This window comes from Thamnophis sirtalis, unplaced genomic scaffold (genome assembly GCF_051295495.1).
Source record: "Thamnophis sirtalis isolate CommonGarterSnake01/CBP01778 unplaced genomic scaffold, rThaSir2_p1.2 scaffold_10, whole genome shotgun sequence".
NCBI classification, from domain to species: Eukaryota; Metazoa; Chordata; class Lepidosauria; order Squamata; family Natricidae; genus Thamnophis; species Thamnophis sirtalis.
The window spans coordinates 71,006,241-71,031,256 of record NW_028261390.1 but is presented as its reverse complement, the minus strand read 5'-3'; the positions used below and the strand labels follow the sequence as shown (position 1 = coordinate 71,031,256).

Sequence of the window (25,016 nt, the reverse complement as noted above, 5' to 3'; positions counted from 1 at the left end):
AGCTGGGTCCGGGACGCGGCTGGGGCTCCTGCCCGGCGAGGGCTGGGATGAGGAAGAGCGCTGGGATCCCGCCTGGACTCCACCGGCGGCCAACGCCTCGCGGAAGTCGCTCGGGGACCAGGATCCGCGGGCGGCGCCCGGAGACCCTCCGCCCAGGACGCGCCTCGCCCAGGTCAGCCCTGCCCGGGGGGCTCCCTACCCGCCTTCCCCGGGGGCTCCCGGGCGCTGCGCTCCGGCCCAGCCCGGGGAGGAGGGAGGCAGCGGCGGGATGCGCGGGGACAGGCGGGCCGGGGCGCTCGGGGGCTCCGCTGCCTCCTCGGGGCGCAGCCGGCCGGAAGAGGAAGGCGCTGGCTGGCCAAGGAGGGAGGCCGGGCGGACGGGCGGGCGAGCGGAGGCCCCCGGAGGAGGAGCGGGGCTGGCCGGGCTCTCCGGCGGCGGGGAGCGGAGGTGGGCTCGCCTGGGGGAGGGGGCGTCTCTCCCCTCCCGCGGGGCTTTCCTGGTGGCCCCCCGTCCATCCCGGCATCTCTGGGGGGCCCGCGCGAGGAGGAGGAGGAGGAGGAGGGGGAGGCGCATGGAGGTGGGGGGGGGAGGGAAAGGGGCATCCAAGGAAGAAGGCGCTTTAACGTTGGCACTCCACCTCTGGGGCTCCTGAGCATGTCTTGAGTTCCTTTGGGGCAGCATCCTTTCCCCTGCTGGGAGGCTGCTACTGACAGAAAGAGAGAGGGAAGGAGAGAGAGGGGAAGACAGAGAGAGAGAGAGGGAGGGAGATAGTGAGTGAAAGGAGAGAGAGACAGAGCGAAAGAGGACGGAGGGGGAGGGAGACAGATAGAGTGAGAGGAGAGAGAGAGAGAGACAGAGGGAGGAGAGAGGGAACGAGACAGAGAGGGAGAAAGAGGAGAGAGAGGGAGGGAGAGAAAGGTGAGAGAGAGTAAGAGGAGACAGTGAGAGGGGGTGAGGAAGACAGAGATAGAGAGAGTGAGAGGACAGACAGAGAGAAAGAGGAGGGGGGAGGGAGACAGATAGAGCGAGAAGAGAAAGAGAGACAGAGAGGAGGGAGGGTGGGGAAGAGAGAGAGAGTGTGGAGAGAGGTAGAAAGAGGAGAGAGAGACGGAGGGAGAGAAAGGGGGGAGAGGGAAGGAAAGTGAGAGGGGACAGAGAGAGGGAGGCAGAGATAGAGTGAGAGGAGAGAGTGACAGAGGGGGAGGGAGACAGAGCGAGAGGAGAGAGCAAGAGGAGAGAGGGGGAGGGAGGGGAAGAGAGAGAGTGGGGAGAGGGGGAAAAAGACAGAGAGGGAGAGAGACAGAAAGAGGAGAGAGAGGGAAGGAGAGAAAAGGTGGGAGAGGGGAGAGAGACAGAGAAAGAGAAGAGAGAGGGAAGGAGAGAGGGGAGAGAGACAGAGAGAAAGAGGGAAGGAGAGAAAAGGGGAGAGAGAGAGGGGAGAGAGACAGAGAGAAAGGAGAGAGAGGGGAGGAGGGAGATAGGGGGGAGGGAGGAAGAGAGACAGAGAGAGAAAGAGGAAAGAGCATTTATCAGAGATAGTATAAGTCCCCTGCTTCAGCAGGGGGTTGGACTTGATGACCTCCAAGGTCCCTTCCAACTCTTTTACTGTTTCCCTCTTGTCCGGCTTGTGTGCTCTGGGGGTCTAAACCCACACCTTTGCCCCACAATGCCCTTCACTGTATTGCAGGGGTCTCCAACCTTGGCAACGACACAACCTGAGGACTTCAACCACCAGAATTCCCCAGCCGGAGTGGTGATTTTTGAGACCCTAGTGGGCGAAAGGACTCCTCCAGAAGATGTCACGAGAGGACCGAGGTGTCCGGACGGCAGAGGAGAACTCTTCCCGCGTCATTTTTGCGGTCTTTCTGACGCTGTTGATTGACCTCCTGGGCTTCACCCTCATTCTGCCCCTCCTGCCCTCCATCCTGGATCATTTCAGCCAGAATGACGTGAGTTAAAAAATGAAGATGGGTTTTGCCCCCTATTTAAAACTTGCTAGCGCAACCGAGGACATCTCAGTGTGAATTCAAGTTAGTTTACTTTATTGTCATTGCACCTCATGCAACAAAATGAAATGCCATCTTCAGTGTACATCGTACATTAAGAAAATAAAACACAAACACACAACCTTCGCGTTCTATACAATTGTATTGAAAACTCCTGATATTGCATTAATATTGCACTATACAGTAGAATTCAATATAGTTACTGCTCTCCTCTAGGCTATGCAGTATCTCGAATGGAATAGAATGGAATGGAATGGACTACGGAATAAAATAGGATGGAATATAGAATATAGGATAATATAGAATATAGAATATAGAATATAGAATATAGAATATAGAATATAGAATATAGAATATAGAATATAGAATATAGAATATAGAATATAGAATGGGGTGGAATGGAATAGAATAGAATAGGATATAGAATATAGAATACAATAAAGAATAAAGAATAAAGAATAGAGTATAGAATAGAAAAGAAAATACAATATAGAATAGGATAGAATATAGAATAGAATAGAATATAGAATACAAATAGAAAATAGAATATAGAATAGGATAGAAAATAGGATATAGAACAGAACAGAATAAAGAATAAAATAGAATAGAAAACAGAACAGACAGAATAGAATAGAATGGAATGGAATATGGAATAAAATAGGATAGAATATAGAATATAGAATAGAATAGGATATAGAATATAGAATAAAGAATAGAATATAGAATAGAATAGAAAAGAAAAGAAAATACAATATAGAAAAGGATAGAATATAAATATAGAATAGAATATAGAATACAAATAGAATATAGAATATAGAATATAGAAAATAGATTATAGAATAGGATAGAAAATAGGATATAGAATAGAATATAGAATAGAATATAGAATAGAATATGGAATAGAATATGGAATATAGAATAGGATAGAATATAGAATAGAATATAGAATAGGATAGGATAGAAAATAGAATATAGAACAGAACAGAATAAAGAATAGAATAGAATAGAAAACAGAACAGACAGAACAGAATAGAAAAAATAGAATTTTTTTATTGGCCAAGTGTGCTTGGACACACAAGGAATTGGTCTTTGGTGCAGATGCTCTCAGTGATCATAAAAAGACAAGATACGCTCATAATGAATCCTAAGATACTTAATGATAGTCAGAGGGTACAAATAAGCAATCAGGAAACAATATCCATGTAAATCCTAAGGATACAAGCAACAAAGTTACAGCCCTGCAGTCATACGTGGGAATAGATGGGTGATAGAAACGATTAGAAGACTAATAGTAATAGTAATGAAGGCTTAGGGAATGGTTTGACAGTGTTGAATTATTTGTTTAGCAGAGTGATGGCGTTCAGGGGGAAAACTGTCTTTGTGTCTAGTTGTCTTGGTCTGCAGTGCCCTATAGCGTCATTTTGAGGATAGGAGTTGAAACATCGTTGTTTCAAGTCGTTCAAGAGAAACAACTTGTTCATCGTTTTATCAGTTTACCAAAATATAAAATACACAGAGAGGCAAAGAAAAATGAAAATAAGGGCAAAATAGCAGAGGAAGAGGGGGGGAAATGTAAAGAAGGGAGGGGAAGCATGGCCTTTCGACTTTTTACCGCGGTATAATAAGATAATAACTTTTTTTTTTTACTTTTGACCTTTACATAATAATATTATCTAGCCGTTTCGGTAACGACAAAACCTATCCAATCAGCAAAACCCAAAAGCAATAGCAATAGCAGTTAGACTTATATACCGCTTCATAGGGCTTTCAGCCCTCTCTAAGCGGTTTACAGAGTCGGCATATTGCCCCCAACAACAATCCGGGTCCTCATTTCACCCACCTCGGAAGGATGGAAGGCTGAGTCAACCCTGAGCCGGTGAGATTTGAACAGCCGAACTGCAGAACTGCAGTCAGCTGAAGTGGCCTGCAGTGCTGCATTTAACCACTGCGCCACCTCAGCTCTTTCAAACTTTCATTCCCCCCCCCCCCCTTCACCTCGAGCACAAAGTCCAGAAAACGGTTTCCAAGGAGGAACAAAAGTAATTGTGTGGGGATTTTTTTCCCCTTGAATCCAAGCAATCCATTCCACCATCTCTGCTAACTACATCGATTTTGGCAGCCGTTCCTCCGTTGTGGGAATCGAAGTGTCCTTCTCTTTGTTTATTTATTTATTAGCTTGTCAAACATGTACAAGATAGCAGGTATAAGCATAAACATGGACATGGACAAAAGGAAATGAGTACAAATAAATGGGGACAGTAGGACAAGAACGGAAGGCACGCTGGTGCGCTTATGCACGCCCCCTTTACGAACCTTTTAGGAATGGGGTGAGGTCCACGGTGGACAGTTTAAGGTTAAAGTTATGGGGGTTTGAGGATGTAACAATGGAGTTAGGTAGAGCATTCCAGGCGTTGACCACTCTGTGGCGAAAGTCATATTTCCTGCAATCAAGTTTGGAGCGGTTGACCTTGAGTTTGTATCTATTGTTTGCCCCTGTATTATTGAGGTTGAAGCTGAAGAAGTCGTTGACAGGTAGGACGTTGTAGCAGACAATTTTGTGCACTACAATTAAGTCCAGACCTTAGTCGGCGTAGTTTTGGGTTGTCCAAGCCCAAAACTTTGAGCCTGGTGGCAGAAGGGATTGTGTTGTGAGCAGAGGAGGTCTCTTCTCCTGAAATACCAATCGTATTAATGTCCGAGTAATGCCAATTTGGGCATAGAGGATTCTTGATGCTGTCAGGGAACGTGGGATCAAGTGAGTGAGCCCTGTATCCACACAGGATTGGATCAGGAGTGGTATTCCCTTCCCCTCCCCTACCAGTTCGCAAATGTAGGACCGGTGCGCATGACCTTCTGTGCATGCGCAGAGTGTCAAAAATGGGACGTGATTATGTGTGGATGGGTGGAGCCTCCCACTGGCCACCGGTTCGCTCAAACCGGTGCGAACCGGCTGAAGAGCACCATTGCTTTGGAGGAATTTTAATCCAACCCACAAGTATTTTAATTAGCTCTGCATCCCCAACTGTTGTGTTGATTCTGTCCTTGGTTAACCATAAGTTTTTTTAGTGACTCACACTAAACAGATTGTCGTTTCGGATGTAGATGTTCTTGCCATGTGTTGAATTGTGCGTGTTTTTTTCCTTGGTCTTTTTTATTTTTATTTTTTGACATTTCACTTCGACAGTGGTTTCCTAATCGTGAAACTTAAAATAAGGAAGTTTGCAATGGCTGAAACGCTGAAGCGGCACGCTGGAGTGTGATAGTCTTCCCCTCATCTTGGAAAGGAAGTGTCAGGACACACTCCAGAGAGGTGCAAGAAAGCGACACCATGCAACCTAGCTGTTGTTTTCAAATTCCGCAACAAACACCCCACAGTTGTAAAGCCAGTCCGACCCCCCTCTGGAAAAGCAGGCATAGAAAGCTCTTTTAAAGTTGTGAAGAATTTTGTGAGAAGGGACGAAGGGAAGAAAAAAAATATGAAAAGAAATGGAAGTTTCAGGACTGTATTTGAGAAGATTAAAAGTAAAGGAAAGGGATATTTTGAAGGAAAAACAACAACATTTCAGATTGTTAAAAGGAAGGAATGTAAAGTTGGCTTATTTGATCACAGCTAAAATAGATGCGTTCTTATCTCCGGTAACCCTTCTGAACTTTTGCTGACATCAGGGACTGAATGATGAAGCTTTGAAGCTTTGTTTATAGATAATAGATGAAATATGAAAAGGTTATTTGATGTATTGCGGGAGGGAGAAGATGACTATGATACCAAGGATGCACTTGGTGGGATGGATGTTTGAAGATATTTTTTTTTTAGGGGAGAGAAAGGTGCTTCTGGGATCAAGAAAATGACAGAACAGTATGTTTCCCACCTTAGTGGAATGATTTGATTGATTGATTGATTAATATCCCACCATTATTATTTTCACAAATAACTCAAACATATCCAACACATGTTCCTTCTCCTAATTTCCCCCAAAACAGCAATCCTGGGAGGTGGATTGTGCTGAGAGAGAGGAACTAAGGCAGCGCTAGAACTCAATTCAGAAGGGACCTTGGAGGTCCTCTAGTCCAACCCCCTGCTTAAGCAGGAGACCCTAGACCATTTCTGACAGGTGGCTGTCCAATCTCTTCTTTAAAAACTCGAGTGATGAAATACCACAACTTCTGGTGGCAACTTCTGTTCCACTGGTTAATTGTCCTCACAGTTAGGAAGTTTCTCCTTAATTCCACCTTGCTTCTCTCCTTGATCCGTTTCCACCCATTCTTTCTTGTCTTATCTTCTGGTGCTTTGGGGAAGAGGTTGACCCCCTCTTCTTAGTGGCAGCCTCTTAAACATTGGAAGATTGCCATAAATACCAGAATTGAAAGGAATGGGGCTAGAGGTGGCTTCCCCAGCCCCTTCCCCTTGCTCAATCCCTTCCTTCCTTCCCCAGGATGGACTCTACAGGAGGGTACAAGCCGGCGTGGACTGGTTCAGTGGCAGCCTTGGCATTCCGCCAGAAAGGAAGTACAACAGCGTCTTGTTTGGAGGTAGGAAATTCCCTTTATTGCAGGGCGTTGCCTCAGTTGGCACCTGGTCTGGAGGAAACCACCTGCCCGAGGGGAATGTTGGGCCTTGGAGATAAGTCCCTGGCCGGGCTGGTGGTCGACTCTCCCCTCCCTTCTCTGGTGTCTAGAAAAATGGGGGGGGGGCTGCAGGGCACGGATGAAGGAACCCACAGCACAGAATGGGACAATTTGCCACGGCCAACTCGCCAATTGTTTAAAACAATTAAAACTCCATTTTACTTCGTCATTCGCCTTTTATGTTGCCCCTCCTCCTTTCTTTAAGATTCTATTTCTTTGATATTCGTGTACACTCTTGACCCGTGGCGAGTTGATTCGTGGTGAATTGGCCGTGGCAAATATCAGAGGTGGTATTCAGCCAGTTCTGCAGAACCGGTGGTGGGAATTTTTCAGTAGTTTGGAGAACCGGCAAGTAGGCTGGCCACGCCCCTGCTGCCTCCTCGCAGCTGATCTTCTTTTGTTTCTCTGAACAGGTTAGAAAAAGCAGGTGGGTGGGAAAGGAGTGGGGATTTTGCAGTTCCTTCCCCTGCCACGCCCACAAAGCCACGCCCACAAAGCCACACCACGCCCACAAAGCCATGGCCCCAGAACTGGAAGTAAAAAAAATTGAACCCCACCACTGGTCGAGTTGGAGGTGCGTTCCCCTTTGACCCGTGAAAGCACGGCTTTCAAGCAGGCGTGTCCAATCTCGACAACGTTTAAGACCGGTGGACTTCACTTCCCAGAATCCCCCAGCAAATTCTCCCAGGGGAATTCTGGGAGTTGAAGTCCACAGGTCTTGAAGAGGTTGGACACTCCTGCTTTCAATACTTAGTGGTGGAAAAAAAGGGAGGTAAACTAAGTTGTGGGGTCAGTGGACGGAAGATGGCGTGCGACCCACGGAACCTCCCCGTCTCCCATCTTCTCTTCCAGGTCTCATCGGCTCCCTGTTTTCTCTGCTTCAGTTTCTGGCCTCGCCTCTCACTGGAGCTGCCTCCGATTCCTTTGGGAGACGACCGGCTCTGCTGGTCACGGCGGTATGTTGGTTTCAGCTGGAAGAGGAGGCAATAGCCGTAGCAATAACCGTTATAACCACTTCTCACTGCTTTCCAGCCCTCTCTAAGCAGTTTACAGAGTCAGACTCTTGCCCTCAACAATCTGGGTCCTTGTTTTACTGACCTCGGAAGGATGGGAGGCTGAGTCACCTTGACCTGGTCGGGATCGAACTCTAGAAAGTGGGCAGAATTAGCCTGCAATACTGCATTCTAAGCACTGCGCCACAACAGAAAGGAGGAAGGAGGGAAGGAAGGAAGGAAATGAAAAGGAAGGAAGGAAGGAAGGAAGGAAGGAAGGAAGGAAGGAAGGACGGACGGAAGGGCAATAGCAATATCACTAAGACTTATATACCACTTCATAATGCTTTACAGTCTCTCTAAGCAGTTTAGAGTCAGCCTCTGGCCCCCAACAATCTGGGTCCTCATTTTACTGACCTCGGAAGGATGGAACAGCTGGGCCCAGTGCCTGGCGCCTCGATCTGCAGAGGAGAGGAGAGCAGTGGAAATCTATGGGCCGGTCCTTGGGACGGAAGAGCCACCGCTGCTAGCGAAGCCCCACCCTAGCTCTGGGGATCAAAGGCAGGGGGTGGAGATGAATAGATGTGCAGAAGACATAGGGGAGAGGAGAGCAGTGAAAATCTATGGGCCGGTCCTTGGGACGGAAGAGCCACCGCTGCTAGCGAAGCCCCACCCTAGCTCTGGGGATCAAAGGCAGGGGGTGGAGATGAATAGATGTGCAGAAGACATAGGGGAGAGGAGAGCAGTGGAAATCTATGGGCCGGTCCTTGGGACGGAAGAGCCACCGCTGCTAGCGAAGCCCCACCCTGGCTCTGGGGATCAAAGGCAGGGGGCGGAGATGAATAGATGTGGCAGAGGAGAGGAGAGCAGTGGAAATCTATGGGCCGGTCCTTGGGACGGAAGAACCACCGCTGCTAGCGAAGCCCCACTGTAGCTCTGGGGATAAAAGACAGGGGGCGGAGATGAATAGATGTGGCAGAGGAGAGGAGAGCAGTGGAAATCTATGGGCCGGTCCTTGGGACGGAAGAGCCACCGCTGCTAGCGAAGCCTCACCCTTGCTCTGGGGATCAAAGGCAGGGGACAGAGATGAATAGATGTGGCAGAGGAGAGGAGAGCAGTGGAAATCTATGGGCCAGTCCTTGGGACGGAAGAGCCACCGCTGCTAGCGAAGCCCCACCCTGGCTCTGGGGATCAAAGGCAGGGGGCGGAGATGAATAGATGTGGCAGAGGAGAGGAGAGCAGTGGAAATCTATGGGCTGGTCCTTGGGACGGAAGAGCCACCGCTGCTAGCGAAGCCCCACCCTGGCTCTGGGGATCAAAGGCAGGGGGCGGAGATGAATAGATGTGGCAGAGGAGAGGAGAGCAGTGGAAATCTATGGGCCGGTCCTTGGGACGGAAGAGCCACCGCTGCTAGCGAAGCCCCACCCTGGCTCTGGGGATCAAAGGCAGGGGGCGGAGATGAATAGATGTGGCAGAGGAGAGGAGAGCAGTGGAAATCTATGGGCCGGTCCTTGGGACGGAAGAGCCACCGCTGCTAGCGAAGCCCCACCCTGGCTCTGGGGATCAAAGGCAGGGGGCGGAGATGAATAGATGTGGCAGAGGAGAGGAGAGCAGTGGAAATCTATGGGCTGGTCCTTGGGACGGAAGAGCCACCGCTGCTAGCGAAGCCCCACCCTGGCTCTGGGGATCAAAGGCAGGGGGCGGAGATGAATAGATGTGGCAGAGGAGAGGAGAGCAGTGGAAATCTATGGGCCGGTCCTTGGGACGGAAGAGCCACCGCTGCTAGCGAAGCCCCACCCTGGCTCTGGGGATCAAAGGCAGGGGGCGGAGATGAATAGATGTGGCAGAGGAGAGGAGAGCAGTGGAAATCTATGGGCCGGTCCTTGGGACGGAAGAACCACCGCTGCTAGCGAAGCCCCACTGTAGCTCTGGGGATAAAAGGCAGGGGGTGGAGATGAATAGATGTGGCAGACAACTACTCATCTCCCTGCCGGATGGACTTGTTAGCCTGAGAGAGAAACTTTTTGCCGGGGCTGCCGGCGCTCCTAATAAAGGAATCATTTATTGAAATGTCATGTTTGGGAAACTGGAACGTGTAATAACTTTGGTCACTAAATGAACTGTTGTAAGTCGAGGACTCCCTGTACCTAGCTGAGCCATTTCCTCTTGAGTGGAACAAACCAAGAAGCTGCTCGAACGTCAGCAAAACATGTCTAAGGAGGCCAAAATCTCTTTACAGCTCGGCCTGGTGGCCTCCTATTCCTTGTGGGCTGTTTCCAGGAGCTTCGAACTCTTCCTTTGCTCCAGAATCCTTGGCGGGATCAGCAAAGGGAACGTCAGCCTCTGCACCGCCGTCATCGCGGATCTCCCGTGTCCGAAAGCTCGAAGCAAAGGCATGGTGAGCGCTTCCTATTTTTAACAGAATAACCGAACTAAAAGGGACCTCGGAGGTCTTCTAGTCCAGCCTCCTCCCTTCTTAGGCAGGAAATATACAATTTCAGAAACAAATCACGCTGGGTTAGTCCTCCTCCTTCTCGGATTCTACCGTGTTTCCCCGAAAATAAGACAGGGTCTTATTTTCTTTTGACCCCCCCAAAATAAGCCCTTGGCCTTATTTTCGGGGAGGTGTTATTATTTTTGAGGTGCACGAGGCAGAAAGTGTGGTCACCTCATGGCTGCTGCTGTGTTAGGATATTTTCGGGGAGGGCTTATTTTAGCGCATGCGCTCAAAAGCCCGATTGGGCTACTTATCTGGGGAGGTCTTATTTTTGGGGGAAACAAGGTAGCTTAGTAAGGACAAAGAATTAGCTTCTCGACAATCTATCAGTAATCCTCGATGTACGACCACCATTGACCCCCCAAGTTTCTGTTGCTAAGTGAGCCGTTTGTTAAAGTGAGTTTCGCCCCGTGGTACGACCTTTCTCGACACAGTTGTTAACAGAGAATCGCTGCCGGTTGTTGAGTGAATCTGGCGTCCCCATTGACGTTACTCGCCAAAAGGTTGCAGGAGGGGATCACGTGACCCTCTCGCAATACTGCTACCGTCATAAATCTGAGTCAGTCACTGGGGGGGGGGTTCCTGAATTTTGATCACATGATCCTGGGGATGCTGCAACGGTCATAAGTCTGTTACGACTTTTCTTGCCACGTGAAGTGTGAAGTGGATCGCTGCGGTTCTGGTTTTCTCGTCTTGGCTCTAGTTATTTCGGCCTGTGGCGCCACCTTGAGGGAAGACGTTGAAACTGTTTGTTCCAGGATCTAGTGCATGATGAATAATTATTATTATTATTATTATTATTATATAATTAATAAAATACAACAATAATTGTATTATATTGATATAATTAATGCAATATAATAGAATTATAACTAATAATTATAATTAATTATATATTACACTACCGGTAATTATATTATTAATAATAATAATTATCTAATGCAAGATTATTAATAATACTGTGGATCGGGGGGAGGGCTTACTGTACGTGACTCACATTTAAAAAATCTGTATGGGTCCACATTTTAAAAAAACATTTCTTTTGTGTTCCTGAAAATGTCATATTTTTTGGAGTATAACACACACTTTTCCCTCCTAAAAAAAGGGTGAAAATTGGGGTGCATCTTATACACTGAATGTAGCCCCGCCCACCCATCAGCCCCCACTATTTGGCCTCTGCCTCCCAGCAATTTACCTCCCGGCTTCAGCACAGCCTAATTAGCACAAGCAGCTGATTGTCGGTTGGATCCACCGCCCGACCATCAGCTGTTTCAGGCTGCAGGGATTGCCATTCCCTATTGTTGCCTCCACGTGCCCCATTTTCAGCCTCCGCATCCCATTTTTGGGTTCTGCACGCCCCGTTTTCAGCCTCCGTGCACCCCATTTTCTGCCCATTCCGATCCCTGCTGCCCGGAACGGGTGGAAAATAAGGTGCATGGAGATGGCAATAGGCTATGGCAATCCCTGCAGCCTGAAACAGCTGATGATCGAGAGGCCCGACAATCAGCTGTTTGTGCTAATCAGGCTGTGCTGAAACTGAAACTTGCTTTTTGCTGCAAGGAGGCAAATTGCTGGGAGGGAGAGGCAGATTTTTTTTTTCTCCCCAGAAGCTAGGTGCATCTTATACTTCGGAGCGTCTTATACGCCGAAAAATACGGTACTTATGAACAATGGGGCGCGGACCCAGGAGAAACCAAATCAGGGATTTGGGTCAGGTTTTGTTGCTCTGGAAGGAGGCATGTTAGCTAAAGGACGTTTGTTGAATTCTCCCTCCAGGCCATGATTGGGCTGGCTTTCTCCCTGGGCTTCACCCTCGGGCCGATGCTGGGCGCCTTCCTCGCTCTGGAGACGGAGAAGGACCAAGTCTTCTACACCAGAGCCGCCATCTTTGCCACCATTTTCGCTCTGGCTGATTTCCTGTTCATCTTCTTCTGTTTGCCGGAAACGCTCCCCAAGGAAAAACGGGTAATAAATACGTTTTCTGAAACCAATCAGGAAAATAAAACAACAGTTGTGTCCTTTTTTTGACGTCAACGGCTTCCGGAAGAAAGAAGCCGATGGTTGGACCTTGCATGGGATAGATTGGATGGACCATCTTATGCCAGGGATCTCCAAATTTGGGGACTTTTAAAGACTCGTGGACTTCAACTCCCAGATGCTGGCTAGGGAATTCTGGGAGTTGAAATCCCCCAAGTCTTAAATCCTTAAAGATGCTTTTCTTTTCAAGAGGCAACTGGATTTTCTGGATTTTCTCTGAAGTTGTTTCACTTCACAACCCACTCAGAAACCGGGCAGAGAACTGGTTGCTAAAATTTTTGAATCCCACCCCTAGTCGGAGTCTACGTCCCACAGATTCCAAGTCTTCTTAAAGTATATTGACCGATTCAGTGGCTTGTAGAAGACACAGATAAGGACATCTGAATTTGGGGGGGGGGACTGGTTGCCGGGGTAACCATCAGCGATCTGCATTATGTTCAGCATAAGTGTGGAAGAGTAGGTAGGGGAGGGTGGGGGAAATGCCCTTCGGCACCATCATCATGTCTTTCTTCTGCATTTTGGGCAGGTGTCCTCCGTGGTATCGGGATTTCAGTCGGCCTTCGACCTGATCAGTCCCTGGGCCTTGTTCCGGTTCTCGGCAGTCCATCACAAGATGGGAGGACCTTCCAGAGACAGCAAGTTTTTTTTCCCCATTTTCTATCCTGGGGTTGCCTTATGACTCTTTTTTAAAAAATAGAGTAGAGTAGAATAGAATAAAGAGTAGAGTAAATAGAATAGAATATAGAGTAGAGAAGAATAGAGTAGAATATAGAGTAGAGTAGAATAGAGTAGAATGTAGAGTAGAATAGAATATAGAGTACAGTAGAATAAAATAGAATAGAATGGAATAGAATGTAGAGGAGAATAGAGTAGAATATAGAGTAGAATATAGAATATAGAGTAGAGTAGAATAGAATAGAATGGAATAGAATAGAATATAGAGGAGAGGAGAATAGAGTAGAATATAGAGTAGAATATAGAATATAGAGTACAGCAGAATAGAATATAGAGTAGAGTAGAATAGAATAGAGTAGAATATAGAGTACAGTAGAATAGAATAGAGAGTAAAATAGAATATAGAGTAGAATAGAATATAGAGTACAGCAGAATAGAATAGAATATAGAGTAGAATAGAATATAGAGTACAGTAGAATAGAATAGAATAGAGAGTAAAATATAGAGTAGAATAGAATATAGAGTACAGTAGAATAAAATATAGAGTAGAATAGAATAGAATGTAGAGTAGAATAGAATATAGAGTAGAGTAGAACAGAATAGAATAGAATATAGAGTAAAATAGAATATAGAGTAGAATAGAATATAGAGTAGAATAGAATAGAATATAGAGTAGAATAGAATATAGAGTAGAGTAGAATAGAATAGAATAGAATATAGAGTAGAGTAGTATAGAATAGAGTAGAATGTAGAGTAGAATAGAATAGAATATAGAGTAGAATAGAATATAGACTATAGAAAATGTATTAATAGTTAATATAATCAATGGAGTTAAATAAATCATGATGAGGATTGTTATAGTATCAGACATTTAAGGTATTGGAAATTGAGCTAAAAATAGATTAAATAGTAAATATGATTGTAAATTTTAATTGTTGGTATAAAATATTTGCACCCAGATGACAAACTGTTTAATGGAAAATGGATTGCTTATATTCAAATAAATTTTAAAAAAATGTAAAAATAAAATAAAATTGGGAGGCCCTCAGTTGTGGTCATTAGTTGTGTTATGGCCACAATTGTGTTTCCATGAAGTCCCAGAATCGGGCTTGATTCTGGATAATCCATCTTTATTATCCTGCCTGGTTTGCAAAACAATCATTTTGAATGGCTCCAATTGTCAGAATTCCTGACCCCAATCTCACGGTTCCCCGTCTGAAGCCAATCCCAACTCAGAGTTTGTGAAGAAGGAAAGTTTCGTTGATGTTTGCAAATCAGCCTCGGTTGTTTTATTTCTTCCCGCAGATCTCCAGATTCTGGGCCTGGTGTATTTCCTCTACCTCTTCCTGTTCTCTGGCCTGGAGTACACGCTGGGCTTCCTCGTCCATCAACACTTCCACTTCAGCAGGTATTGATCTGGCCTGCAACACTCATCCGCCTCAGAACCATTCAAGGAAAATAATCGGATTTTATCAAATAAGTTTATTCGCTTGGGTTGTGTCAAATGGAATGGAATAATAAAGGATAGGATAGGATAGGATAATAAAATATGAAATGGTATGGAATGGAATAAAAAAATACGGAATAGAATAATAAAATACAGAATAGAATAAATAGAATACAATAATAAAATACAGAATAGAATATAGGATGGGATAGGACAGGATAGAATAGAATATGATAGAATAATAAAATGCAGAATAGAATAGAATATAGGATAAAGATAGGATAGGACAGGATAGAATAATAAAATACAGATTAGAATAGAATCAATAGAATACAATAATAAAATACAGAATAGAATATGGGATAGGAGAGGACAGGATAGAATAGAATAGGATAATAAAATACAGAATAGAATAGAATATAGGATAAAGATAGGATAGGACAGGATAGAATAATAAAATACAGAATAGAATAAATAGAATACAATAATAAAATACAGAATAGAATATAGGATGGGATAGGACAGGATAGAATAGAATAGGATAATAAAATACAGAATAGAATAGAATATAGGATAAAGATAGGATAGGACAGGATAGAATAATAAAATACAGAATAGAATAAATAGAATACAATAATAAAATACAGAATAGAATATAGGATGGGATAGGACAGGATAGAATAGGATAGAATAATAAAATACAGAATAGAATAAATAGAATACAATAGAATACAATAATAAAATACAGAATAGAATATAGGATGGGATAGGATAGGACAGGATAGGATAGGATAGGATAGAATAATAAAATACAGAATAGAATAGAATAGAATAGAATAGAATAGAATAGAATATAGGATAAGGATAAAGATAGGACAGGATAGAATAGAATAATAAAATACAGATTAGAATATAATAAATACAATACAATACGATACAATACAATAATAAAATACAGAATAGAATAAAGGATAGGATAGGATAGAATTAGATTAGAAAAGAAATAGAATAGAAAAAAAATTTAGACTAGAACAGAACAATACCATACAATATGGAATAGAAGAGATGGTCATTAAGCGAGGACTACCTCTATTCCTTTTGTGCTTCCCTAAGTGGGGGGGTGACTTTTCTGGACCTCATCCAGCTGTGTCCCTCCGCTGTGACCATTACCACCATTTGACTTCCGTCTCTTCCTTTTGTCTTTCCCCGTCTTCAGTCTGGAACAAGGGAAGATGTTCTTCTTCATCGGAGCCACCATGGCCGCCATCCAGGGAGGCTACACTCGCCGGATTAAGCCGGGAGCAGAACTGCGGATGGTTAAAATCGTGAGTTTCCTTTTAGCCCCCCCCCCCCCCCCCGTGTTTTCTCTGCTCTGACGACGCTCAAAACGAAACCTTTTCATCCTGACGCTGAGCGTTGCGTTCCCTGCTGAGCGTGTTCCCCCCATCCCAAAAAAGGACAAAACGATCCATTGATAAACCGGTGGGTTCATTGAAAAGATTTCTACAGGCAGTCCTCGGCGTACGGCCATAATGGAGCCTGAAATGACCGTTGCCAAGCGAGACAGTTGCTAAGTGAACTTCACCCCTTTTTACGACCTTCCTCGCCACCGTCGTCAAGTCAATCGCTGCCGTTGTTAAGTTAGTAACCCATCTCTGTATCTGGTTTGCCCACGGGCTTGGTTTATTGGAAGGTTAGCAATAGTTCAAGTTCAAGTTTAATTTTATTTATAGGCCGCCCAATCCCGGAGGACTCCGGGCGGCTTACAGAGAGGGGAAAGAAAACAAAAGAAAAGAAAAATAAAATAGACAAGTAAAAAAACAACACAAATACATTCATTTCAGTCGGGGCTGGACCTCAACAATGAGGTCAACAGCCCCAGGCCTGCCGGAATAGCCAGGTCTTGACAATAGCCACAGCAATAGCAGTAGACTTATATACCGCTTCATAGGGCTTTCAGCCCTCTCTAAGCGGTTTACAGAGTCAGCATATCGCCCCCAACAATCTGGGTCCTCATTTCACCCACCTCGGAAGGATGGAAGGCTGAGTCAACCTTGAGCCATTGAGATTAGAACCACTGAACTGCAGATAACAGTCAGCTGAAGTACTGCACCCTAACCACTGTGCCACCTCGGCTCTTCAGCTTTTCTGAAGGCCATGAGAGTGGGTGAGGTCCGGATTTCCTCCAGGCCTTCCTGTCCTCTCCCATCCTCTGGAGTCCATTGAAGCTCACGCCGGCTGCTTCAGTGACTCCATCCAGCCCCCTCCTTCTCTGCCGTCCCCTTCTTCTTCTTTTGCCCTCCATCGTTCCCAACATGAGGCTCTTCTCCAGGGAGTCCTTCTTCCTTCTCATTAGGTGGCCAAAGTCTTTTGAGTTTCCTCTTCAGGATCTGGCCTTCTAAAGAGCAGTCAGGGTTGATCTCCTCTAGGACTGACCGGTTGGATGGCCTTGCAGTCCAAGGGACTCAATGCAGGAGTCTTCTTCTCCAGCACCAGAGTTCAAAGGCCTCCATTCTTTGGTGCTCAGCCTTCCTTATGGCTCAACCTTCACAGCCATCCGTTGCAAGTGGGAAAACCACAGCCTTCAATAGACACACTTTTGTTGGCAGGGGGATGTCTCTGCTTTTTAGGATGCTGAGTAATTTGCCATCGCTTTCCTCCCCAGGAGAAAGCCTCTTTTGATTTCTTGGCTGCAGTCCCCCATCTGCGGTGATCTTGGAGCCCAGGAAATTAAAATCTGTCACCACCTCCATTTCTTCCCTGTCTATTTGCAGGAATTGAGAGGGCCGGATGCCATGATCTTAGTCTTCTTAATGTTGAGTTTCAAGCCAACTTCTGCCCTCTCCTCCTTCACCCGCATCCAGAGTCTCTTTAGTTCCTCTTCACTTTCTACCACTCGAGCAGTATCATCTGCAGATCTGAGGTTGTTCATATTTCTCCCAGCAACCTTAATTCTTTTTTTTTTTAAAGTTTTATTTCTTTTAAAACAAACATTTGGCAACCTTAATTCTTAACTCTTGATTCAAGAAGCCCCGCCTTTCTCATGATGTCGCAAGTGTGAAAAATGGCTGAAAGTTGCAACTGCGAAAAATGGTCATCGGTCACTTTTCTTCGGTGCCGTTATAACTTTGGAACGGTCCCTAAGTGAGCTTTTGTAAGTGGAGGGCCACCTGTATCGAAGTTGGGCGTCTTAGAGCAGAGGCCCCCCAACCTGTGGTTCCGCGACTAACTTAACAGCTAGGGTGATTCACTTAACGACTGTGGCAAGAAAGGGATGAGCGATGATGAGATTTCTGACTCCTTTTTTTTTAAAATTTTTCCCCCGGACAGGCGATCATGCTGTCGGCTCCTGGCTTCCTTTTAATCGGCTGGAGCACTAATATTATCATGCTCGGTGGAGGACTCCTGCTTTACTCTTTTGGTAAGTTACTCGCACGAATCTTTGTCAGCCACTAATGAAAATCAAGGAAAACATGCTCTGCTGAACTCATAGGTTTCTCCAAGCTTCTTCAGTTCTCAGTGGACGGTGGGCAACGGAAGGATTGATACTCCTTGCAGACAGCTGGTCATTTGCATTCTTGTATAGAGTTGTTGTGGCTTAGTAGCTAAGACGCCGAGTCTGTTGATCAGAAAGGTTGGCAGTTTGGCGGCTCGAATCCCCGGCGCCGAGTAACAGAGTGAGCTCCCATGACTTGTCCCAGCTTCTGCCAACCTAGCAGTTCGAAAGCACATAAAAATGCAAGTAGAAAAATAGGAACCACCTTTGGTGGGAAGGGAACAGCGTTCCATGCGCCTTCGGTGTTGAGTCATGCCAGCCACATGACCACGGAGACGTCTTCAGACAGAGCTGGCTCTTCAGCTTTGAAACAGAGATGAGCACCGCCTCCTAGAGTCGGGAACAATTATCACAGATGTACAAGGAGGGGAACCTTTACCTTTACCTGTAGAGTTGTTGAGGCCACTTGGAGGCTTGTGTGTGTCCTCATGATCACCTGAGTAGTGCAGATGGGTGTGGAGTCCACAACACAAGTACCTTCAGCAGTTCCAAGAAGGCTCCCCGTCCATTTTCACCACTCGGGCGACCCTGAGGACACTGACAATCCTCCAAGTGGCCTCAACAGCTCTCAAAATCAGTTCTGAAGAAGCTTCTTGGGAGGAGAAACGAAATGTCTTGGAGGAAAAACCAAAATCCAGTTGCCTCTTGAAAAAGCACCTTTGGGACATCCCTTGCTGGTGAGGAGGAGGTGGCCTTTACGGAAGGTCCATTCTGAAGCCCACCTTCCTTCTGGTCACGTGAAAAAGATGCTCCACAAAGCAGGGTTGCATGAGGGGGAGCATCCCTTCTTCACACCAGTGGTGGGTTGTCTTCATTTGTGCATGCCTACCCCACAGAGGCGGCTGGGGCAACCTTACCAAAGACCCCTTTGCTTTCACGCTCCAAGGAAAGATGTACCTGTTGTAAATCCTTAGTACGGCAGTAGTAAGAGAGAGAGAGGTTAATTTAGGAGAGAACTGCAACTCCTCTGGCTTCAACCTTGAGAGAAAATAGGAGAACAGAGTGGAGACACGCTTAGTCTGCTCCCGGGGAGGTGACGCAGTGGTGGGTTGCTCTTACCTTTGCTACTGGTGCGTTGCTCATGGTCCATTCGTGCATGCGTCGGACGTCCGCTGTGCGCGCACCTAACATGCACTGCGCATGCATTCGCACTCCGCCGTCCCTGCCACACCCAGCTGCTCATCGGAGGTTGCACAGGTGCTGCACACCTGCACAAGTGGCCCAATTGTCTTAACAGGTAAGGAATGAGGGCGGGTGGGCCAAACGAGCCACCGTACCGTTTGGCCGCGCCTCCTGACTACTACCGATACAGCCGTACTGGGCCGTACCGGCTGAAACCCACAATTGAGGTGATGGGTTGCACTGGCAGTCGCGTGGTAGAGTTTGTCCCTTGCAAAGCTACAAGCGCTCCCGTTCTAACAGTCCTTGTTTTACTTTGCTTGCAGCTGCCGCTGTGGTCGTCCCTTGCTTGTCTACGGTGGTATCCAACTACGGTAAGCCAACGGTCTTCACATGCCACATTTGTGGCTCTGGAGCTGAATTGCATAACTCCGTGATGGCGAACCTACGGTATGCGTGCTACCGGTGGCGCGTGGAGCCGTATTTTCTGGAATGCAAGCCGTCAGCTCCAGCGTGCATATGCGTGCAGCCAGCTGATTTTTGGCCTTCCGGAGTAGTAGGGCAGGCTGTTTTTGCCCTCCCCAGGATTCAGGAAAGCCTCTGGAGCTTGGGCAGGGCAAAAATGGCTCCGGAGGCTTTCCTGAAGCATGGGGAGGGTGAAAACAGCCTCTCATGGCCCCCCCAGAGACTCCCCCCAGCAAAAACTCCCCTCCATGGGGGCAGGTTGTGCACGTATACACAGGTGGGCAGGGCACATTGCACTGTGGGTGTGGGCACACACGCACAATTTTGGCTCGCCTTTACTGGCATAGCCGCTAAGATCCAGGTATCACATTTGCTGGAATGAGTCGCTCGTGGTGTGGCCTCTATCCATCTCTTTGCATTCAGGAACTTCAGCGAACGCAAGAGAATAAAGGGGCTACGTAGAGCGGGGGGGGGGGCAATTCCCGAGCCACAGTCCAGTACCGGTCCATGGCCCATTTGGAAGCGGGCCGCACAAGTGGTGGGACAGTGTGCACGCCCTCACAGCTCAACTTGTGTGAATGGCGGGACACTTCCCCACTCCGCCCCCCCCCCCCGGCCAGGTTCTCAAGTTGTAAAAGTTGGGGATCGCTGACTTAGAGAAGTGTTCTCAAGCTGGGGGACCAGCTAATTCTTCATATAAATATTGTTCTGCGTGCAGATTTTGAAAACCGACGTGTATCACTTTCCGCAAAAGGTGTTTCTGATCTTTGCATTACCATATTTCCCCAAAAATAAGACAGGGTCTTATTTTCTTTTAACCCCCAAAATAAGCACTATTTTCGGGGAGGTCTTATTATTTTTGAGGTGCAGAAAGTGTGGTCACCTCATGGCTGCTGCTGTGTTGCAGTATTTTCAGGGAGGGCTTATTATTGTCTGGGGAGATCTTATTTTCAGGGAAACAGGGTAGCAATTTCACCAGCTCAGAGAGCACCAAGGACTCCCAACTCCTCCCCCCTCCTTTCTGTAAATCCCACCCCCTTCTGCCACTGATGATGTTACCTAGTTGGGTCTTGAAACGTCTGCAAGAAAAAAACCAAGCTCAGAGAGGACCGAGGATACCACAGTCCTCCTCCTTTATGCAAATCCCGCCTCCCTCTAGCACAGATGTTACCGTATTTTTCAGAGTATAACACGCACCTTTTGCCCCCCAAAAAGGAGGGTGAAAATCTGGCTGCGTCTTATACACTGAATACAGCATTTTTGGCCTACTGAAACCCCGCCCGCTTTGCAAAAATGGATGTGCAGAGGGTTTGGGAGGCTTGCAAAGTATTCCTGTGGGCTGGGGAGGGCAAAAACGAGCAAAAAAACGGGCCGTTTTTGTCGTCCCCCCCCCCGCAGTCCCCAGGAGCACTCTACAAGCCTCCCAAACCCTCGGCATGGCCCCCTTTTATTTTTTGCAAAAAACAAGACGTGGAGAGGGTTTGGGAGTCCTGCAGAGTGCAATTTTTAAAAAAATTTACCTCTTCAAAATCATGGTGCATCTTATACTCCGGTGCGTCTTATAGTCCGAGAAATATGGTACCTAGTTGGGTCGACAAACATTTGCGAGAAAAAAACCAAGCTCAGAGAGGGCTCCTCATGTCACCCTGAGCTGCAAATGTTCTCCTTTATTGAAATGGCAAAACCCAGTGAGGAAACCATCCTAAAGCTCCTCTCTTTTTTCCCCCCAGGGTTGGACAGCCAAAAAGGAACCGTGATGGGCATCTTAAGAAGCCTGGGTGCTCTTGCAAGGGCTCTTGGGCCGGTGGCATCGGCAACAGGTAACTGGCAAGGGAGGAAGTGTCCGTCACTCAGTAAGAGGTGGTCACTAGTGGTGGTTTCCAGAGGTCAAAGTTACTGGACAAATGAAACCCAGCTCTTCCCATTGTCATGCTCCTGATTGGGAATTTGTTGGAGGGGGAGTACACTGGGGCTGTTGTGACCTGCCAGCAGCCAGCAGAGCTGACAGCAGAGTCGGACAGTGAGGAGGTTGGGGAGGAGCATGGGCCAATCCTGGAGACTGGGGAAGGCTCAGACGAGGGCTCTGTCGTAGGCAGAGAGGGGGCCAGGGCCGTCTGACAGTTCTCAGCTGCCTTCGGAGCTAGACAGCAGTGAGGCAGAGGAACAGCTGGAGCCTGTTCCCAGCGTCCGCATGCGCAGAGCTGCCAGGAGAAAAGAACAACTCAGAAATAAGGGTGGACTTGGGAGTAAGGCCACAGGTAGACGGTGAATGGCCCCTCCCATAGGAAATATAAGAGGTGCGAAAGGGGAGTGGAGTTTGCAGGAAACAATTCGGTCAGTCGGTCGTTAGATTCATTTCAGGAGTGTGAAGATCTGTCCCTGAATCTCGGAGACTCTGTGCCCAGACTTTCCTTGCACAGCATCTCATTTGGGAAATATTCCCATGGCAGCTTTCCAAGACAGATAAGGTCTGTGATCATAAATATTCTTTTGAAAGACTGTTTGCCAGGCCTTGGCTGAATGTGAAGGAGAGGAATTCATATTCGTTTAATAAAAGGGGTTTTGTCGGGACCAGGACTCTGCCTCGTGCTTTTTGGGGAAGCCGAGGTCAGAACAGGGGCTGTTCCTGGCACCACTGGGGAAATTTGCTCCAATGTCCTTAAAATTGGCTTTTGGGTTTGCAGTTTACTGGCTGGCCGGAGCTGAAGTTTGCTTCACCATTTGTGCCTCTCTATTCCTGCTGCCCTTCGTCCTGCTTCGGTGTATACCGAAGCACAGCAAACAAGAGTAAACTACTCAGAGGGCGGTTTCCCCGGAAAATCGAGAATCGAACTTGAATTCAAGAAACCGAGTTGACTCTGGAAGATCTAACCGAGGGCATTCGTGTATTTTTCACAGCAGCCTTCCACCTCCTTTGCCTGCATTTGAGCAGAGGTCCTTCTGCGTCTTTCCGTGGGAGTATCTGGGTGTGTGTGTGTGTTTGTGTATGGATGCCAGGGTCTGAGCAGTGACCCATGGAAAAAGGACCTTCGGGTAAAGCTGCCTTCCTACAAATAGGACGGTGAAGATGCCGACAATGCCCAATCCATGATAAACAAGGCCACCCTCAACCCAAGTCCACTTTCTTCCAGCTGGGAAGGCCTGGGAATTTCCTCGTTCAAAGCGGGATGTTCGCTCAAACCTTTACGGATTGGCCCACAAGGTCTTCGCTATGAAGCCGTGAGACCCAAACGATGCCATGTTTGGTGACGCAACTTTGGAATGGCATCTCTTAAGTTTCAGGTAAAGGTAGTTGCTGCCTGTGTTCCCATAAGGCACTCTCCATTTGCCTTCACCTAGATTGCTGTTCTCTCTGTGTGTCCCTGGGTGTGCCTCTTCCCTGTTTTCTTTGCATCCTTGTGCCTCGTCCCTTTTCTTCGTGTCCTTGTGCCTCTTTTCTTCATGTCCCTGATGTGCCTCTTCCCTCTTTTCTTCATCTTTTTGTGCCTCTTTTCTTCGTATCCCTATTGTGCCTCTTCCCTTTTTTCTCTTCCCTCTTTTCTTCGTGTCCCTGTTGTGCCTCTTCCCTCTTTTCTTTGCATCCTTGTGCTTCTTCATGTCCCTGTTGTGCCTCTTCCCTCTTTTCGTGTCGCTATTGTGCCTCTTCCCTCTTTTCTTCGTCTTTTTGTGCCTCTTTTCTTCGTATCCCTATTGTGCCTCTTCCCTTTTTTCTCTTCCCTCTTTTCTTCGTGTCCCTGTTGTGCCTCTTCCCCCTTTTCGTGTCGCTTTTGTGTCTCTTCCCTCTTTTCTTCGTCTTTTTGTGCCTCTTTTCTTCGTATCCCTATTGTGCCTCTTCCCTTTTTTCTCTTCCCTCTTTTCTTCGTGTCCCTGTTGTGCCTCTTCCCCCTTTTCGTGTCGCTTTTGTGTCTCTTCCCTCTTTTCTTCGTCTTTTTGTGCCTCTTTTCTTCATATCCCTATTGTGCCTCTTCCCTTTTTTCTCTTCCCTCTTTTCTTCATGTCCCTGTTGTGCCTCTTCCCTCTTTTCGTGTCGCTATTGTGTCTCTTCCCTCTTTTCTTCGTCTTTTTGTGCCTCTTTTCTTCGTATCCCTATTGTGCCTCTTCCCTTTTTTCTCTTCCCTCTTTTCTTCATGTCCCTGTTGTGCCTCTTCCCCCTTTTCGTGTCGCTATTGTGTCTCTTCCCTCTTTTCTTCGTCTTTTTGTGCCTCTTTTCTTCGTATCCCTATTGTGCCTCTTCCCTTTTTTCTCTTCCCTCTTTTCTTCGTGTCCCTGTTGTGCCTCTTCCCTCTTTTCTTCGTGTCCCTGTTGTGCCTCTTCCAATTTATTAGCATTTGTATGCTGCCCACTCCCATTGGGACTCTGGGCGGCTTACAGGCAAGACAAACGTATATTAAAAAATTTAAGATAAAATATAAGTGTTCAAAATATCAACAACATGCATACAGTTGGAGTGGGGCTGGATATTGATCAACAGCCCCAGGTCTGGCGGAACAGCCAGGTCTTCGTAGCTTTACGGAAGGCCGTAAGTGAGGTTCCGGATCTCTACGGGGAGATCGTTCCATAGGGCCGGAGCAGCTACAGAGAAGGCCCTTCCCCGGGGACCCGCCAACCAACATTGACCAGCTGACGGCACCCGGAGGAGGCCCAATCTGTGTGATCTTATTGGTCGTTGGGAGGTAAATGGCAGGAGGCGGTCTCTCAGGTAGCCAGGTCCTAAACCATGAAGGGCTTTAAAAGTAACGACTAGCACCTTGAAGCGCGTCCGGAGACCAATTGAAAATTGAAATTGAAAAAGTGTGCCTCTTCCCTCTTTTCGTGTCCCTGTTGTGCCTCTTCCCTTTTCTTCGTGTCCTTGTGCCTCTTTTCTTCATGTCCCTGTTGCGCCTCTTCCCTCTTTTCGTGTCCCTGTTGTGCCTCTTCCCCCTTTTCTTCGTGTCCCTGTTGTACCTCTTCCCTCTTTTCTTTGCATCCTTGTGCCTCTTCCTTTTCTGTGTCCTTGTGCCTCTTTTCTTCGTGTCCCTGTTGTGCCTCTTCCCTCTTTGTTTTTGTGCCTCTTTTCTTCGTATCCCTATTGTGCCTCTTCCCTCTTTTCTTTGTGTTCCTGTTGTGCCTCTTCCCTTTTTGTGTCCTTGTGCCTCTTCTCTCTTTTCTTTGCTCGCATCAAAATAGTTCTCAAGGTGGGTTTTTTTTGTTCCCGAGAGAGGCATGGATTGGAGGAAGAGACCACACCAAATACACCATCTGGATGCACGTGTCAAGTTCTACCTTGGCCCTGACTCCTCTATTTCACCAAGTGTCTTACCATCGCCAACCCCCTTTGGAAGGACTTCTGAGATACTTTTTTAATTTTAAAATGATGATGGGTAGTTGTCTAATGATCGTCCTTTTGTATTATCAAAATGTCCACGTAATAATATTTTCTACACTGCGTTAACGTGTGTTGAGAGCACTATTTTCCATTTTCCTTTTTCCACACAATAAAACAAGATTACATTTTCAAGTGGAGCTTCCTTTAAGCGCGGTTACAGAATAGAATAGATGGGATCCACCACGGAGTCACTCGATGAGTTGGCACGGAGCTTTTTAAAGAGTCATCCAA

At 46.9% G+C, this 25,016-nt stretch overlaps 1 protein-coding gene and 1 long non-coding RNA gene across 4 annotated transcripts; one reads left to right on the top strand and one right to left on the bottom strand.

The window, feature by feature from the left end:
* Positions 1-60: 60 nt before the first annotated feature.
* On the top strand, positions 61-24,232 carry SLC75A1 (solute carrier family 75 member 1). Of its 3 annotated transcripts, none has more exons than XM_087724872.1 (13): positions 61-172; positions 1,688-1,949; positions 6,440-6,536; positions 7,485-7,588; positions 9,864-10,022; positions 11,898-12,086; positions 12,685-12,793; positions 14,139-14,241; positions 15,497-15,605; positions 17,611-17,701; positions 19,282-19,329; positions 21,151-21,240; positions 22,105-22,240. In XM_087724872.1, exons 2-13 carry the CDS (start codon positions 1,797-1,799, stop codon positions 22,209-22,211), a joined length of 1,359 nt encoding a protein of 452 aa, XP_087580998.1. In that variant the 5' UTR covers positions 61-172; positions 1,688-1,796; the 3' UTR covers positions 22,212-22,240. The 3 variants fall into 3 exon arrangements, 2 of the variants coding, with proteins under 2 accessions (XP_087580998.1, XP_087580997.1); XM_087724871.1 differs by lacking the exon at positions 61-172 and adding an exon at positions 363-447; XR_015697923.1 differs by lacking the exon at positions 61-172 and adding an exon at positions 24,213-24,232 and having other exon boundaries at positions 1,483-1,949; positions 22,105-22,786.
* On the bottom strand, positions 23,624-24,463 carry LOC148043933 (uncharacterized). The gene is made up of 2 exons (XR_015697924.1): positions 24,365-24,463; positions 23,624-23,728 (listed from the first exon to the last, which is right to left on the bottom strand). It is a non-coding gene; the product is annotated as an uncharacterized LOC148043933 (long non-coding RNA).
* Positions 24,464-25,016: the final 553 nt, after the last annotated feature.